Raw genomic sequence first — 15,542 nt, 5'->3', positions numbered from 1 at the left:
AACCACTGCCTCTTAAAGAGGAAAAAATGGGAAATTTAGAGCAGTGTTTAACCTAGAGATTCCTGTGAATCATTCCTCCATTCCCCAGTTCAGTACATGAGCTTCAGTAAAAAAAAAAATGTTTATTTCAGTTCTATTAAATTCCTGTGGTTAAAACATAATCAAGAGCAAGAAGTATAAATTAATAAAATGAGGAAACAAGTACACAGTTAGCATAAACCAGCTCTCTCCTTTCTCTTCTCTCTTGAGAGCAAAAGGGGTAGCAGCCAATGCCACCCAAAGCATTTGCCTTTTCTAAATAAACCTTTCATAAGAAAGAACACAGAAAACAGCACTGGCAGTATTAAATTTGTCTACCATGATCTTTTCTGGATGTTAAGTAGATTCCTTTTATAATCCTTTTAAGTTTCTTTTATGAAATTTAAATAAAAATCTCCTACTTTTTACCAGATAGATATATATTAAATAAACATTTGAAGTCTCAAATTAGTTGAGTTCAAAATCCAAACTTCTCTTCATATCTGTCCTTTCCTAAGAACAAGCCGTAAAAATATATCGGCATTTACTCCTATGCTGTCCTTCAAGGGTATTAGACTACTCACACAGTATTCCTCACTAGATGAGGCTGCTTGCGCAAGACTGGTATTTAAAGAGAATCTAAAGAAGATATAAATAGTCTGTTTCCAATGGCTTCTTATTCAGTAGTCCCTGATTTTCTGGAGCAAACAGTTCTCTCTTCCATCTTATCTTTATCTAAGGAAAGATTCTAACAGATTTTCATTTTCAGACTTGTTTCAAAGACAAAATTGGCCCAGGGAACTCACTGGGGTTTTGTTTGTTTTTAAAATGCACTTGCTCCCCTACTACTTTAATTTTTATCATTGTTTTCTCTTTACCAAATAGATTTCACTTTAAGCGATTTCTAACACTTTATTTAGAAGCAAATCTTGCATCTCCATAAAATGCAGGTCCTTGAGTAGATTAGTCTATAAGACAAAGGATGTTACAACTTAGAATAAACAGAAAAATAATCTGAATTGCACCAAAAGCTGTCTACTGTAGACTTAATAATAGTACTGTAAAGAATCTAATATCACAGCATACCTTCCTGTCCCATCGCCATGGGTCTGGAAGAACATGTTGCTGTTGCAGCTCTAAACATTATTTAACTGGCTTTCTTGTTAAGAAATGTCACAGCACAAATCTTGTTGAAACAATGGCAGAACTCCTAGGACTCGCAGAGATCATCTATGTTAAGATATATATCCACAAAGACTGATACAATACCAATACAGGTCATATGAAAGTGAGTAGATAGAGCTTATTTTGTCCCTATATCTTCTCATGTGAAAAAAAAAATCCCTATATTACTTCTCCTGGTACAGCCAGGCATTTTACACAGTGGTGAAGTAAGATCTAGGTGTGCCACAGGCAATGGACAGTGAAGCTGAACCTCTCACCTTATGGGATGTGATCAGATAAGGGAAGCTGAGAATTCATCAGCTATACATTTGTAAAACTATATCTCATTTAATGTGACTGCAAAGGGTAACGTTCTGCTGTACAGTGATGAACAAGAGTTTCAAACCAGCAAAAGCTGATATCTACTATGATTATGCAAAAGTTCTATATTGAGGCTACCTTAAGACCAGGAAACAAAGGCAGAAAAAAAGAAAACTGCAAATTTTCTTTTTTGATTACTGGTGTGTTTCTACGCTACCTATTTAGTGCTATGTCATCATTATTTATTTAATACATGACAGATGGGCGTTGTACCAGACACAAAATATATAAGCAACTTCTATGTATAGTTAACAGATGCATTTATTTTACTAAGAAAACCCTGCAAGCCTGAAACAGGGTTATTTTAGTTGATTTGAAAGTAATTTCAAGTATTCATACCAATCACTGGATTCTACTGTGAGTTTCAGAAGGTTTACTGTAATAGGTCTCCCTTAAAAGAAAATTAGCTCTCTGCCCCTTGAGGCTCTGTAAAGACCGCAAAGTCCAAAGAACCACAAAAGCATGAACACAAATGAAATCCTCCTAAGCTCAGAAAGATGTTAGCTGCGAGCTACCTCAGGGATCAGTGTTAAATTACAAGTGGAAAAGCCATTACCATCAACGAAGGTGTATTAATTTTCATCTTTCAAGCAACTAGCCCTTTTGAACACTGCAACTACAAGTGATATAGGAATTTGACTAAATGACTTACAAAAATAAACAGTGCTTTCAGATAATGGATACTCTATTACTGGACGGAATACCCTACTGGCATATAATATAGATAAATGTTGTTTGAAATGTCAAAAATGAGAGCACTGGTGTAAAAATAAAATGTTGGTTAGAGGTACAGATTACAAATTATTAACTTCTGCACTAATATGTGCCCAAGGACTTGAAGTCACTATATAAATTGGAAGACAGGAGGAGGGAGAAAAACATGCAAAATATCAGAATTTCCTTGCTTAAAGAAGTACATTAAAAATGAAACCTCCAACTGGATACTAAGGAGACAAACCCAGCAAAAAATAATTATGATCTTTATGGAAATAATTCAGTCCCTTGTAAAACACAACTGTAGTAGACTAAGTTTCAAAATCTAAAGTCAAAATCCATTCCCTCCCCCCAAAATTAAAGTGCACTCAGATATCAAATTTTTTACAAAAATGAAACTGTTGGGTAAGAAAATTACCCAAATGAGCAAACCAGAAACAATGAATTTGGGGATCATGCTAAATGAATTCCAAATACAAAGAAACAGAGCAAAGATAAAATAAAATGACCATACAAAAGAAAACCAGAGTAGCAGACATTGCTAAGGCCCACAAATTGAAAACAAAACTCATTGGTCTTCAGAACCAGCTCACTGCTGTGAATGACACCTGGTTTCTCACGCCACTTCAGATGATACAGGGAATACTCTTATACCTATGTAAGTATTCTGAAGTTACTGCACTGATCTCCATAACATCCCAGAATTGAACTCCAGCTTTCAGAAGTCTTAGCATACAACATTTCGGTAAAATATGGAGAAGAAAAAAACAACAATCATACTGTCTCGAGAGCCGATGAACTTGTATCATGAATGTGACTACACTGAACAGAGAGCAAAGTATAATTCTTTAGAAATATAAGCTACCAGAGGAATACCACACAAGTTACCAACAGCATCAGCATATCCTATTCACTGTATTTAAAACAATAAAAAAGTAACTCTGTTCACTCTCTAGTTTGGCCTAGAAAAGGAATACTAGAGGTATTTGAATTATACCCATAACGCTTTTCAAAATCACAATGAAGTGCAAAACAAATAGTGATTGCATAACCTCCTCAGCTTTTTCAAAGTACAAAAAAATCATAGTAATCAAAACTTAGTTTCTTTCTTCCAACAGAAAACCCTGTTGTCTATAACTTAACATTTTTTTTAATTTAATTTATCGGTATATAGAGCAAAGTACCACTGTCATTCACAGAAAAAAACAGAACTCTTCCATCTGAACAGTTCAGCAATGGGAACACTTGTTTCATACCACTAAAAGCATGACAGCAGGTTCCTCCAGGTAATACTTGCAATGCCATAATATCTCATCCCCAGAATACAAACCTCTTATTTGACAAAAAAAAAAACAAACACCAAAAAAAAAGTTGTTGCTGTTCTTTTACTTTTTTTTTTAATACATTCTCACGTATAATGAATCGCATTGCAGATAGCAGGGATTAATGGAAAGCTGAAAGCTTCTTACCAAGTACCCCAAGGCGATAGTTGACTGTGATGACTATCACATTCCCATAACTTGCTAGAACACTGCCATCATATAAATTTCCAGTGCCTTCCATGTAGGACCCTCCATGAATATACACCATCACAGGCTTAGGTCCCCCACTGTCCCGAATGTCTGGAAAAAATATTAAGACACATTTTATCTTGAGAAAGTACCAGAAAAGATACATGCAATATTTTAACTTTTTTTTTAGTGAGGTTATTTTTCTTGAAGTGTTTCTCAAGCAACATCTTTTACACAAGGAAAAGGGCAGGTGGGCATAAGTGTTTCTTTGTGGCTTGCTTGTAACTAAAGTTCATACTTTTAAAATACTTGTTGGCCTCGGAAAAGCAGAAAGGAATTGAAAATGGTAACATGTTTGCTCAAATGCAATGGGACAGTGTCTGATTCTGTTCCTGCTGAATTTGACATAAAATGTCTACTAATGTCACTGTGAGCTCATTTAGGAAAAGTCTGAACACTTCTGAAAGCTCAGTCCATCTTTCTGTTCACTTAGCTAAAGGTGATCCACTATATTAAGATAAACAAGATTTCTGCTCATACATGAATTGTTGATTGCATCCAGTACAGTAAGATCATAATTTATGAAAGGGGTGTATAAACAGCTGTCTTTTCATAGGTCTGAAGTCCTAGTTTTCAAAAAGTACTTGGAAGCTGTTTAACACTTAGAACTCAAATGGATATTATTTGAAATCTGGGTAGCCTGAAGCTTAAGGAGCATGGGTACTACTTATTTTAGTAAATTGTGAAAAGGACTGTATGTTATAGCTGAAAAAAAAGCTGCCTGGAACAATACTTATAAATCCCCACCCTGCATTCAAACAAATTGTAAGGTTCTCAAAAGTGACACCGAATGCAGGTAACAATTTTTAAATCTCAGAAGCTTTGCCATTCTGTCAGACCACAAAATTAGATATTGACATATTGAGTTTCTTTTTAAAGAAGACATTGATTTGGGTATCCGTCCCTCCCTCCCTCAAAATAGTCATATTTGCAAATTGATGCATCTACTCAGAATGAAATTTTTAATATCTGAACACCGCTGATCCTTGGGAGGAAAGTTCTTCTTAAGTACCAACTCAGAGTAACAGTTAGTGATGGGATAATATATTTTTTTAAAAGATTCTTTCTGTTGGACTGGAAAGAAATTGGCTAAGGTGTAAATTTAAAGTTTTACACCTGGATTAAACTGTATTTTAATCTCATTTACTAGGTGCCCGAGTCTCTTCTACTGCCCAAGTCATAATATACCATTCTAATAGTCCCTAAAAATCAAGAAAGACAATAGCAAGAGAGCATATGAAAACTTCCCAATGAGGAACTGTACTGCATATTCTGATTTGAAGACATTTTTTGTCATTATGACAGTATTCAAGTCACTTCCCTGATTACTCACTTCAGCTTTTGAAGAAATCTCAGAAGTATAAGTAAGCTCTTCGCAGCATTGTTTGAATAATTTTTTGAAGCACTGTAAAGACAACTAGGTGAGGGCAGTTACACTAAAAGCCCTGATTTTTGAATTTGCTGAAAAAGATCAGCACAGATGTGTCCGTTCATAGAAAGCTAGTTGCTATTATTATTTTGATATCAATTCTAATTTGAAGAAAATCCAGAACAGTCAAGATCAGAAATTGAATCTTCAATATTGGAAGTACTAGAACAATCATTTATTCAAGACCAAAAGGATGACAAAAGGTTGTGCATGAAATTGCTTGTATTGCTTTCCTCACTCGAGCATAGTAAAGGCTTTCCAACATGCAATTTTCAGAGTGTAAAACTAAGGAGATTATTTATCTTCATTGTCCATAGGATAGAATTATGAGCTCCCGAGTTTTAAAATCTACACAGAGGAAAAAGTGTTTTCAGATGCATATACTGTTTTCAGTAGATCATTTGTTCATAGTCTATTTTTTTTCTTAGATATAAATGTGGAAGTAATAATAAATTATTAATCTGAAATCACTCTGTGACTGTTCCCAGCAGAAATTGTACACAGTTAATTGTATGCTTGGTGGTAGCACAGGGGGAGACTGTCTCAGAATTCTTCTTTAATTAAAATTACATAGAATTACAGAGCACCAACTGTGAACAGTAATGAAATGTTGGTAGTACTGGCCTGTTTATCTGGAAAATAATATTGCGATGTTTAGAAAAGAATGGGTGTCCTTTATTTGGGAAAGGAAGCACACATTCATGAGTAAAATCTGACATATAAAGAAGTGATTCCCTGAGTAAATTCTGTCTATACCATACTTTTATTATTTCCTACTACTAATATTCTTGCAAAGATTACAGACAGATAAAAAAAGACTAATTTTCAGCTCTGCCTATGTGCCATGTCAGAGCAGATGACATGCAGTATGAATTTTCCTCATGCTGCTTTGCCAAAGTCATCAGTCTTAAGAGAAATCCCTTCTACAAAAGAAAAATTGTGCTTCTCTGTTTTTTAGGCAGTAATCTAGTACTGGAGACATCTGTGAGGTTCTGCAGTACTCAGCTGAGGCTAGTGGGACTCTGGGCTATGGATTATATAGAAGCTATGGACCTCTTCAAGTGAAGAAGAGGGATCACTGCATTTTGGTCTCATAGTCAGTGGTTTCATATCAATTACAGTCTATAGCTAGGAATATTTGAAAGGTGCAAATATTCAGCTGGGAGAGTACTGTCTAAGTACAGGTGTTATTAACTAGTGGATGTTACTAAATAATAAGATCGAAGGAAGAGAACAAAAAAATCAGATCATAATCAAGAATTGATTCCTACCTGGAAGAGAGTAAATGTTCCCCCATGAAAACTATCATCCTTTAAAATTAACATGGAGGAAGTATTAAGATAATACTCTGTGAGGAGAAACTCCGTATTGATATAAAAGTGGCAGAAAGATGCACTTCTCAAAAGTGCTTATTCGACTTAAGTGTACAACTCAAAGAACTGACATTTTTGCACTCAGATACTTTCCAAAACCTGACCCTAAATGATCTGAGAAGTCATTTTTTCCTACAAGATGCCATCAGTCCTTTGTGTGCATGTGCTGGCGTGGTCGCAGTAATGCAGTTACACTTTCTTACACAGATTAATAGCTATTCATAGATGAAGATTAATAGTTATTTGTGGAAGTAGCTCATTCTGAGCCTGAAGAATTGGGGTGCAAATGTGGCAATTCTGCCAAGAATTGTAGATTTACAAACTGATTTAAGTTAGTTGTGTACTGTACTTTTAATTACATTTTATTAAGTGTTGCTTTAAATAAAAACCAGACACATGAACATTTTCAAAGACATATGCAGGGATAGTGCTGTTCAAAATCCTTCTCAGATCAATTCTGTTCTGCTTTTATTCACCCAGAAGATAAGTTTTGAGTGCTGTGATTTGTTTGGCTTTAAATTGCTAGTTCATAAAACATCTAAGTCGGTCTTACTGTATGGCAGAGAATGATCTTATTTATATGACATATACATGAGCTTTCTTGTTATGATTTCCATCATCTCGTCTCTTCTGTACCTTTCTAATGTTTGTTGCATCTCGTCTTTATGTCTGGTCTTAATTACATTACAGGCAATTTAGGAACACGGCTGTCTTTTATTCTATGTTTGTCACATAATACAACAGGGAACCAAGTCTGGCTGTGAATACCAGCCACAATTGTAGTATATAACAAAACATAACTATAGCTTCAGTGATTTGAGGCTGATGTGAATTGGCCACGTGACTTAAGTATAATTTGCAGGGAAACCAAAAAGGGAAAGGGAGAAAGCCTACCTGGAGACAACTTAGCACAAAAATATAATTAGTTTAGCACAGATATCACAAGTAGTGTTTTTCTAAATGCTATAAAAAATCATGATATTTTGATGTAGAGTACTAAGTAAATTTTTTTTAACACAAAACAGCACTGGAACAGTGGAAAACTTCTAGATTGGTTACTGTAAAATCTGTGTTCCTTATGGATATTATATGGATATATGTGTAGCTCTTCCATAAGCTTTTGTCCTAAAATATTTAAGTACAGCCTGGTATACATCAGGGCAACTCTTAATCATTTAAAAGCCTTTTGAAAGTATTTTAACCTTTCCATTCAAATCTATCAGCTGCCTCACAGTTGCACTGCTATTTTAATAAGCTAGTGCACTTATCAGTGCTAATATGTAAACATCCATTAATGTCATGTTTTTAACATGTGACATAAAACTAGATGTCCTGAGACTATATTAAAGTACCTACTGAACTTCTATTAGGAGCAGCAGCAAAGTTCTAGACATGTTTCATACTTTAAAATACAGCCTGCACCCATCAAGTTTCAGGGAAATAGAATTTTTGTTTGGTTTTGTATCTGTGAAACCAATGGATCTTTTTGTGCACTCTCAAACACTTAGAATCATAGAACCATAGAATGGTTTGGGTTGGAAGGGACCTTAAAGATCATCTAGTTCCAACCCCCCTGCCACAGGCAGGGACACCTTTCCTCTAGACCAGGTTGCTCAAAGCCTCATCCAACCTGGCCTTAAATACTTAAACACTTGACTACCTTTACCTGAAAGTGATTTGAGATCCTGATGGAGGACTGTATGAATGTATATTTTAACATTAAAAAAAGCCTATGCTTTTACAGGTAAGCACCTGGAGCAGATTCTCATTACAGTAGGACCTCAATAGCCAAGTAGGTAGCAATTTTAAACTATTAAATAATGATGGTTAGAAATGTAAAAGCTGACAGACTTTACATTGTAGAAGCAATGCTTGGCAGTGCTAAAAGTATAACAGAGCCCCAAATAGGTGCTTAAATTAAAGGTCTGACAGAATTTTTACTATGCATGTTTTCAAGTATTAATAATGTCACCACAAAAATTCAAGATAATCTGAACTGAGGTTCTTGGTGTAAAGGGAAAATATAATCAGAAAAATTTAATTACACAAGTGACATTGGAATCTGTACCTGGGAGTTGGAATCACAGAGCTAACGTGAATGGGTGACATGATGAGCAGGAATCATGAATATGTCTATGTGTATCAGTCAATAAGTTCGCCCAAAGTAGTAAGATCTGCACTACTCCAGCCTGGCTGGAACTCATTAGAGGCTATAATTAAGGCTGGTTGCTTTGCGAGGTAGACAAATGTGTTCTGCTGTTTACTGATCTCTGAAGTCTGAAAATGTACTAGTGCCAGACAAAAAGATTGTTTCTCTCCCTGTTTCTTACCATGACAGTTGAAAGCAGATGAAATGCTAAACTTAGCAATCTAGTCTATTTTAATACTAATGGAGTGATAAGGTTTTTTTTGAGAAGATCCTCAATTCTGAAACGTGCTCTTTTGCACCAATGACGCTACAGTCTGTTAAGCATAAGGAGGGATTTGCAGATGGCTTCTGCATCATTAGTAATTTAAAATTTGAGTGGATTTTTGTTTGTTTTGATTTAAAACATGCTCTGGACCAAGAACTTCCTTCAGTCAATGAAGTCCAATAGCCCATGTAAGACAGAGCACCAGACTAAATGATCAGAATCATCACAGTTACAGCCTGTGAACAAACAGTAACATCTGTTCCTAATCTGTCTCCTTTTTCACAAGAGACATTGAAACGGAGAAGGGAAGAGTAAAAACATCTAGCAATTACAGTGCAGACCCCGCTTCTGAGGCACAAACTCTCAGTTCCCTGCTTTACTATGGACATGGTGTCTGCATTCCTCAAACTTAGCGTCTGTATTCCTCGTTTCTAAAAATGGAATAATAGCATTCCTCTATTGCAGAGAGATGCTGTGAGACTGAATACATTAAAACCAGAGATGCTCAGATAGCACTGGGGACTAAATAAGGATCCAAGACTGACAGATTGATGTGCTAGGTAAGGTGTGTATGACAGAACGGTGGATGAGAAGAATTTCTTTTGTGAGCAATCCTTCATGGATATTTCGTACAGCACTAACTACCTAGAAGTTCAGTTCTGATCCCTGAGTACATAGGCTGATCAATGATTTGTGTTGCTGTATTTTAAGTCATGCTAAGGATTTTAGCATATAGGAACTAAGAGTGCATAAAGAGTCACTGTTTTTTTGCTATTACCTTACCAAAATTAAGACTAATTAAAATATTTTATTTTCTTAACCCAAGGCTTGTTTCTAGACTGGGGAAGGTCCAGTTTATTCAGCTGCTGAGCAACTGAAATCTTGCATCTACACTAGATGCTGCTTACCTGCATGTCAGCAAATAGGCAAATCCACCACTGCTATAAAAAGGGAAAGCCCCAATGCTCACTGGTTGCAGGTGCTTTTGCCACTCTTGTTTTTGGTGCCTGCTTAACTAGTTCAATACTTATAGAAAAACAGGTAAGCAATTTCAAGTGTAGACAGGAAAAGGTTAAATAGAAACAAGAATACATCCAGACTGGGGAAAAAAGACTCTTATATAATTTTTTACTTTTCACACATTTCACATTCATAGAATTCGAAAACACCTTCATTTTTTAAACAGCAAATTTGCAGATCATTAGCTGGTAATGTGCACTACTGCCTTTGGGTCCTTTGAAAACAAAAATGAAAAATGATCTAATTAAGCCTGGTCTACTGGTTGCAGCACATACCAGAGATCCAAGTTTGATTACTGATTCCAGTGCTTATGCTGGCAAGGTTTGGACCGCAATACTGTGGTAGTGACACGTAGCAGCAGATGGGAGTAGGATTATTGAACACTGTTTTAAAACGAAATTTTCTAATCAAACTCTGATGTTCGAATGACACTATACAGAGCACTTTCCAGGCATTTGATCCAAGAAGCTGCTATGAAAGATTTTTCTTCAGGAAAGGCATAATACAAGAAATGGACATAGGAGCTCTGAATTTCTTAATACAGAGACCATCCTGGGCATTTTAGAAATCACTGGACACTGTTTATGTAGCATGGATTCTATGGGTACCTGACATGGTTCTTTTTCAACATGTATAGCCCAGTCTCTGTAATATTCTCACTTCACCATTCATTCAGTTTGGTATTTGTTTTATTTTGTCCCGTTATTCATTTGTAGATTTTTATATTGAGTAAACACTACCTTACTGGAAAATGTGAAGGGTTTGATGGACAGGTTAGAGAAATCTAGACAGCTAAGGTGGCTTTTTGCTTTGTCTCTCTCTTTCCTGTTACTCATACTCAAATATATATGACTTGAAGTTTGTGAACTCTTCAGTTCTGCATATGCAACAAGTGCCAGAACTCCAATGCAGAAACAGCAGGTTCACAAAAGGCAGGTCAGGTCATCTGATACTGCTCCTCCACTGAGGGACAGTGGAACGCAGGGCCTCAGCAGACAGGGTTTCTACCAACCCAGCAGACATCCCAGCAGCCTTCAGTGTCTACTGATCATAAAAATTTAAATTCGCCCTGTCTCTCTGTGATTCTCAGAAGCAGTGAAAATCTAATTACTGCCTGCATTCTTCTATTGGCACAGAAAGGAGAACAAAACTGTCACTTGTATGCCAGAGAAAATTAATCCCAGTCCTATAAATTACAGAGATTTATTAATGTTGTAAATGTGTTTCTTCCCCCTAGTTTGACTGGTGTGTTCTTACAGCCCTTTCTTTCTCTTTCCCCTACAATTGTCAATGTGGGAGACAGGTTTTCTCTGACATGGACACTTGTCCAAAGACTGAAATCCCTGCTCTCATCCGACTCTACGTACTAAACTGCTTTCTGATAGCAACCACTGCTGAATTTTAGCAAACTAAGTAGTCTCTTTTAAGTGTGCCTAAGCAGAGATGGACTCAACAAATGTTAAGACATTAGCATCTGTCTTGGCAATTATACAGCAATTTAGGAGAGCCATTAAGGCCCACTGGATGAATAACCCAGGTTTTAAATGGTTTCTTAATACATATTGTTAAAACAAGACAGAGTAACTTTTACAATGGCTAATTCAATATCACAGGTCTTGGAAAATACACAAGAACATCCCTTGCAATATTTTGTCATGAACTACTGTAAAAATGACTTGGCCTCACAGAGCTAAGTGGATCTGAATTATCATACTTAGCTCTGAATAATGAGAGCGCTTTCAAAGGAGGTTTTTAATTAGTTTCTTCTTTCAAATCTTGGGCCAGCTGGTGGGCTTTCATTCATATGTATAACTTACACCTTCAGCAGAGGACTGTAAATCAGACAAGATTAAATTTGTGGGTTTATTTGTAAAGTCTCTGTTCAGTTATTGGTTATGAAGTTAAATGCTCGTATTTGCCTTCCTTCATCTTTTGTGATAAGACTGCATGTTTCTGAGTAAAACAGTTAATGTTCTGTGTGATGAAAAATTTCTTAATTAAGAGCCTTGCAGTTTACAAGTTAAGCTTCATCCTAGCATCTGGCAAAAAAAGCCCTCAGATAGTAACAGAGAAGTAAGTAGAAACTCTACCATCTTACATTGTAATTTGTTTTACTCATTGACCATAAAATATACAAAGTATGTGTTTAAGATTCAGAATTTTGAAGAACATTGACTTGAAGGGAAGAGACTGCTCAGGAGAAAGAGCCTCTTGTTACCATTTTCATAGCCCTGAAAAAATATCAAATCTGCATACCTTATGTGATTAACAGACATAATTCATAAACAGAATAATATGCTTGACATTTCAAACTTTCCATTTTACTTGGTAATAGGGTTTTCTAAGGGTCAGCACAAGCACATAGGCATCTTTATATGCTTGTAGAAAACAGAAGGGATCATATTCCTTTAGATGACATCAGATTAGCTGCACTGAATTCACTGGTGCTCCTCAGAGCCTCATCAACTGCAAATACTGCCCACCATTCTAGGGCTACCTCTCTTCTACAGGGAGGTGGGGGACTCTTGCATTTATTTATATTTGTTCACGGCAATGTAAATGCAGAAGGTTTTGTATTTGGGGAAATTCAGTTGCTTAAGAGACACTTTCCAAGAATGTTCTATATTTTCCCTTTTATGAACACAACATTTTATATGTTTATCAAACCGAGGTCAGTGAAAAAAGAAACATCTTCGTACTTGGTGAAATACATAGGGTTAGAAAACATGCAAAAAGGTGTACAGAGAAACTTTAAAAGAGTGTTAGTTTAAATAGTATGGACAAAATTCAGTCAAAAGGTGGGATGCAACATATCAAAAGTCCATTTCAAGAAAACAAAAAACCCTCCTCTTTAAATATTGTTACTTTTTTTGTATCAAAACGTAGAACTTAACAACATTCTTTCTTTTAAAAAATTAAAAATATGTATAACAACAAGCAAGAAGACAAAACACATCAAAAATGGGAATTAAAAACAAAAACTCTTCAAAAGAAGACAAGAAGTCAAAAAAAAAGAGGGGAGAAAAAGATTTTCAGGGATCCTTGTCATGCAAATCAGTTTGGTGGCAAAAAAATACCTTCATCTTCAGCACCGTCATTATCACCTAAATCATCTGTCTGTTTCTTTGTAAGGGGACCTAGGATTGAGAACGGAGAAAATGGAGGAAAAAAGACAATTCAAGAATATACAAGACTGAGGAAAAAAAACAGTGAATATTAAATTCCCATGGATGTTTCAAGAAAAACATTTGCACGGAGGGAAATCTTAGTTTATAACAACAAATTTTTCATTACGTTTTTCAAACATTACAGCAAAACCTTCCCTAAGGGGTATGGCTATTAGAAACATCTAGCACAAGAATCAAAGAGTGCCCACTGCTTTATTGTTTTTAAATGAAGAATCAAATCTTGTTTACTAAAAGCATACCCACCACAAACTATATTTATTCCTTAATTTAATTGTTTTTTGTTGTTATTAGGAATAGGGGAGACAAGAACTGCCAGATTACCTCTCGCATTTGATGCAATAAGGTGGCTAATAAATGTCTTGACAGTTGGTTCAAACAATATTTTCTGTGAAATGCTAATTCACATTGCTAAGTTCAACCCATTTAAGCTCATGCTTTACAAAGATAAGCATGGGTTTGGCTTTTTTTTCTTTTTTCTTTTTTTTTGGCACACTCATTACATTCTCTTTTAAACAGAACTGTAGATTCCCTTGAAACCTTTGACTACCTGCTGAGATATTTGTAAAGAAACATGAAAATCCATATGTAAACTAGAAACGAGAGTGAAATCCTAGACCAACTGAAGACAGTTATTTTTGCCATTGATTTCAATGGGGCCAGGGTTTCGTGCACAGTGTACAAAAGTTGCATTGAAGATGGAATTGAAGGTTTAGCTTAGGCAAGATACACAGTATCGTAATTCCTTATTTCTATAAATGGATGGCAAGATAAAATTCTTTCATGCCCAGCACCTGTGTTATTAACAACAATTAATAGATTCATCATATTTTCCAATGGGAAAAGTGCCTGCTCCTTTACTGAGTAATACAAATATACACCAGGAGGAAAGTCAAAGGCTATTCTGAAAATATTTCCACGTCATATATTTTACACACTTACGCACAAACAAAAGACAGTTGGAACTCAGCATTATCTTTCCTTTTTTTTTCAGAGCTCTCTCATTTCCATGACATTCTGTAATTTGCATGCAAAAAAGCAATCAGTACAAACACAGGACTAAGTAAGAAAAAAAGAAAGAGCCAGCCAAGCACAGAGTAGAAAACAAGAACTTTCTCATGCATAAAATAGCAATAGACAAAAACAACAACAAAAAGAGAGATGAACAGTATGTGTTGATATTTGCAGTAGATGTAGGCAAGAGACATGCATTAACTCTAAGCATTATGGAGTATTAAAACATTTGTATTTGAAAAGCTCTCTCCAGCTCTATTATTTTACAGGATATTAGTCATTCAGCATCAAACCTGTCGTTTATAGGCAAAAAAACATGTATCTGAGTAATGCATTTAAAAAAAATTTCATAAAATGTTTGTATCAGGTGCATGGATTTGAGAAACAGAAACAACCCATGAAGTACCATGAGATTTTAACTGTGAATGTAGAAACTGGACCATATTATTGAAAACCAAACCTGAATACCTTAATTACCGCATCAGTCAGGAGTATAGTTTTAAACTCATTCTAAATACAGAACACTAGAATTATACATCATAAATTAAACACGAGCATTTTTATAGTCACATCTGCAACAATCATTCTGTTTAGTAGAGCCTTGGTGAATGCAATAGCTATTCCTAATACAAGCCTTGAATGTAATCTTTACAATATATAGTATCTAGATAATGAGACCCTATTCAAATACACACATTCAAATGTCTTGCTGCCCATCATTCTCATACCATAGCAACTTTACTTCAGAAAGAATAAAACCAGAAAAGTAAAAGATGTATGCAAAGAGTAATAATAATTTCATGGTGAGTTTCCATCACAGTGAACAGGAAGAATGGACTTAAAATTCCAAGAACTATGCACTGACGGAGCTATGCACTTAATAATGGAGAGCCAGCCACAGACAAAGATAAATATACATACACATTTTTAATGGCTTCTGGTTATCTTTTACATTTTTAAAAGTCACTAGAAAGGAACAAAGTAGCATCCAGAAAGGCACACAGCACACATTTCTCCAAATAACTTGTGCAGAGAGGGGCAACTTCTTTTCTGGATGAAACCAAGACAATGAATGTTACTTTTTTTTAATAGCTGGCCTTTGTGAGGTATTTTGTATAGATCACACTTCCAGATTTCAACAGCAGTTACACAGTGCATCAAACACCTCAGTGCAAATGACTGATATCATACTATCTCTGATTACACAATACAGTGCAACATAATTGAGGCTAGCTACTAAAACTAACCTGGGTAACTTC

General features: G+C 35.5%; 1 protein-coding gene across 7 annotated transcripts in view; it reads right to left on the bottom strand.

Annotated features, from left to right (window-relative positions):
- NLGN1 (neuroligin 1) overlaps window positions 1–15,542 on the bottom strand; it is a 320,967-nt gene that overhangs the window by 209,826 nt on the left and 95,599 nt on the right. For 4 of the 7 annotated variants that reach the window (XM_068406228.1, XM_068406229.1, XM_068406230.1 and 1 more), the window contains 2 exons: window positions 13,162–13,221; window positions 3,747–3,899 (listed from right to left, as the gene is read on the bottom strand). In XM_068406228.1, the coding sequence (XP_068262329.1) occupies window positions 3,747–3,899; window positions 13,162–13,221 (213 nt within the window). The remainder of the gene's footprint in view (window positions 1–3,746; window positions 3,900–13,161; window positions 13,222–15,542) is intronic. The other 3 variants (XM_068406231.1, XM_068406234.1, XM_068406235.1) reach the window with 1 other exon arrangement.

The sequence above is a fragment of the Nyctibius grandis genome, chromosome 8 (assembly GCF_013368605.1).
Source record: "Nyctibius grandis isolate bNycGra1 chromosome 8, bNycGra1.pri, whole genome shotgun sequence".
NCBI lineage: Eukaryota > Metazoa > Chordata > Aves > Nyctibiiformes > Nyctibiidae > Nyctibius > Nyctibius grandis.
This window is presented reverse-complemented; position numbering and strand designations above follow the sequence as displayed.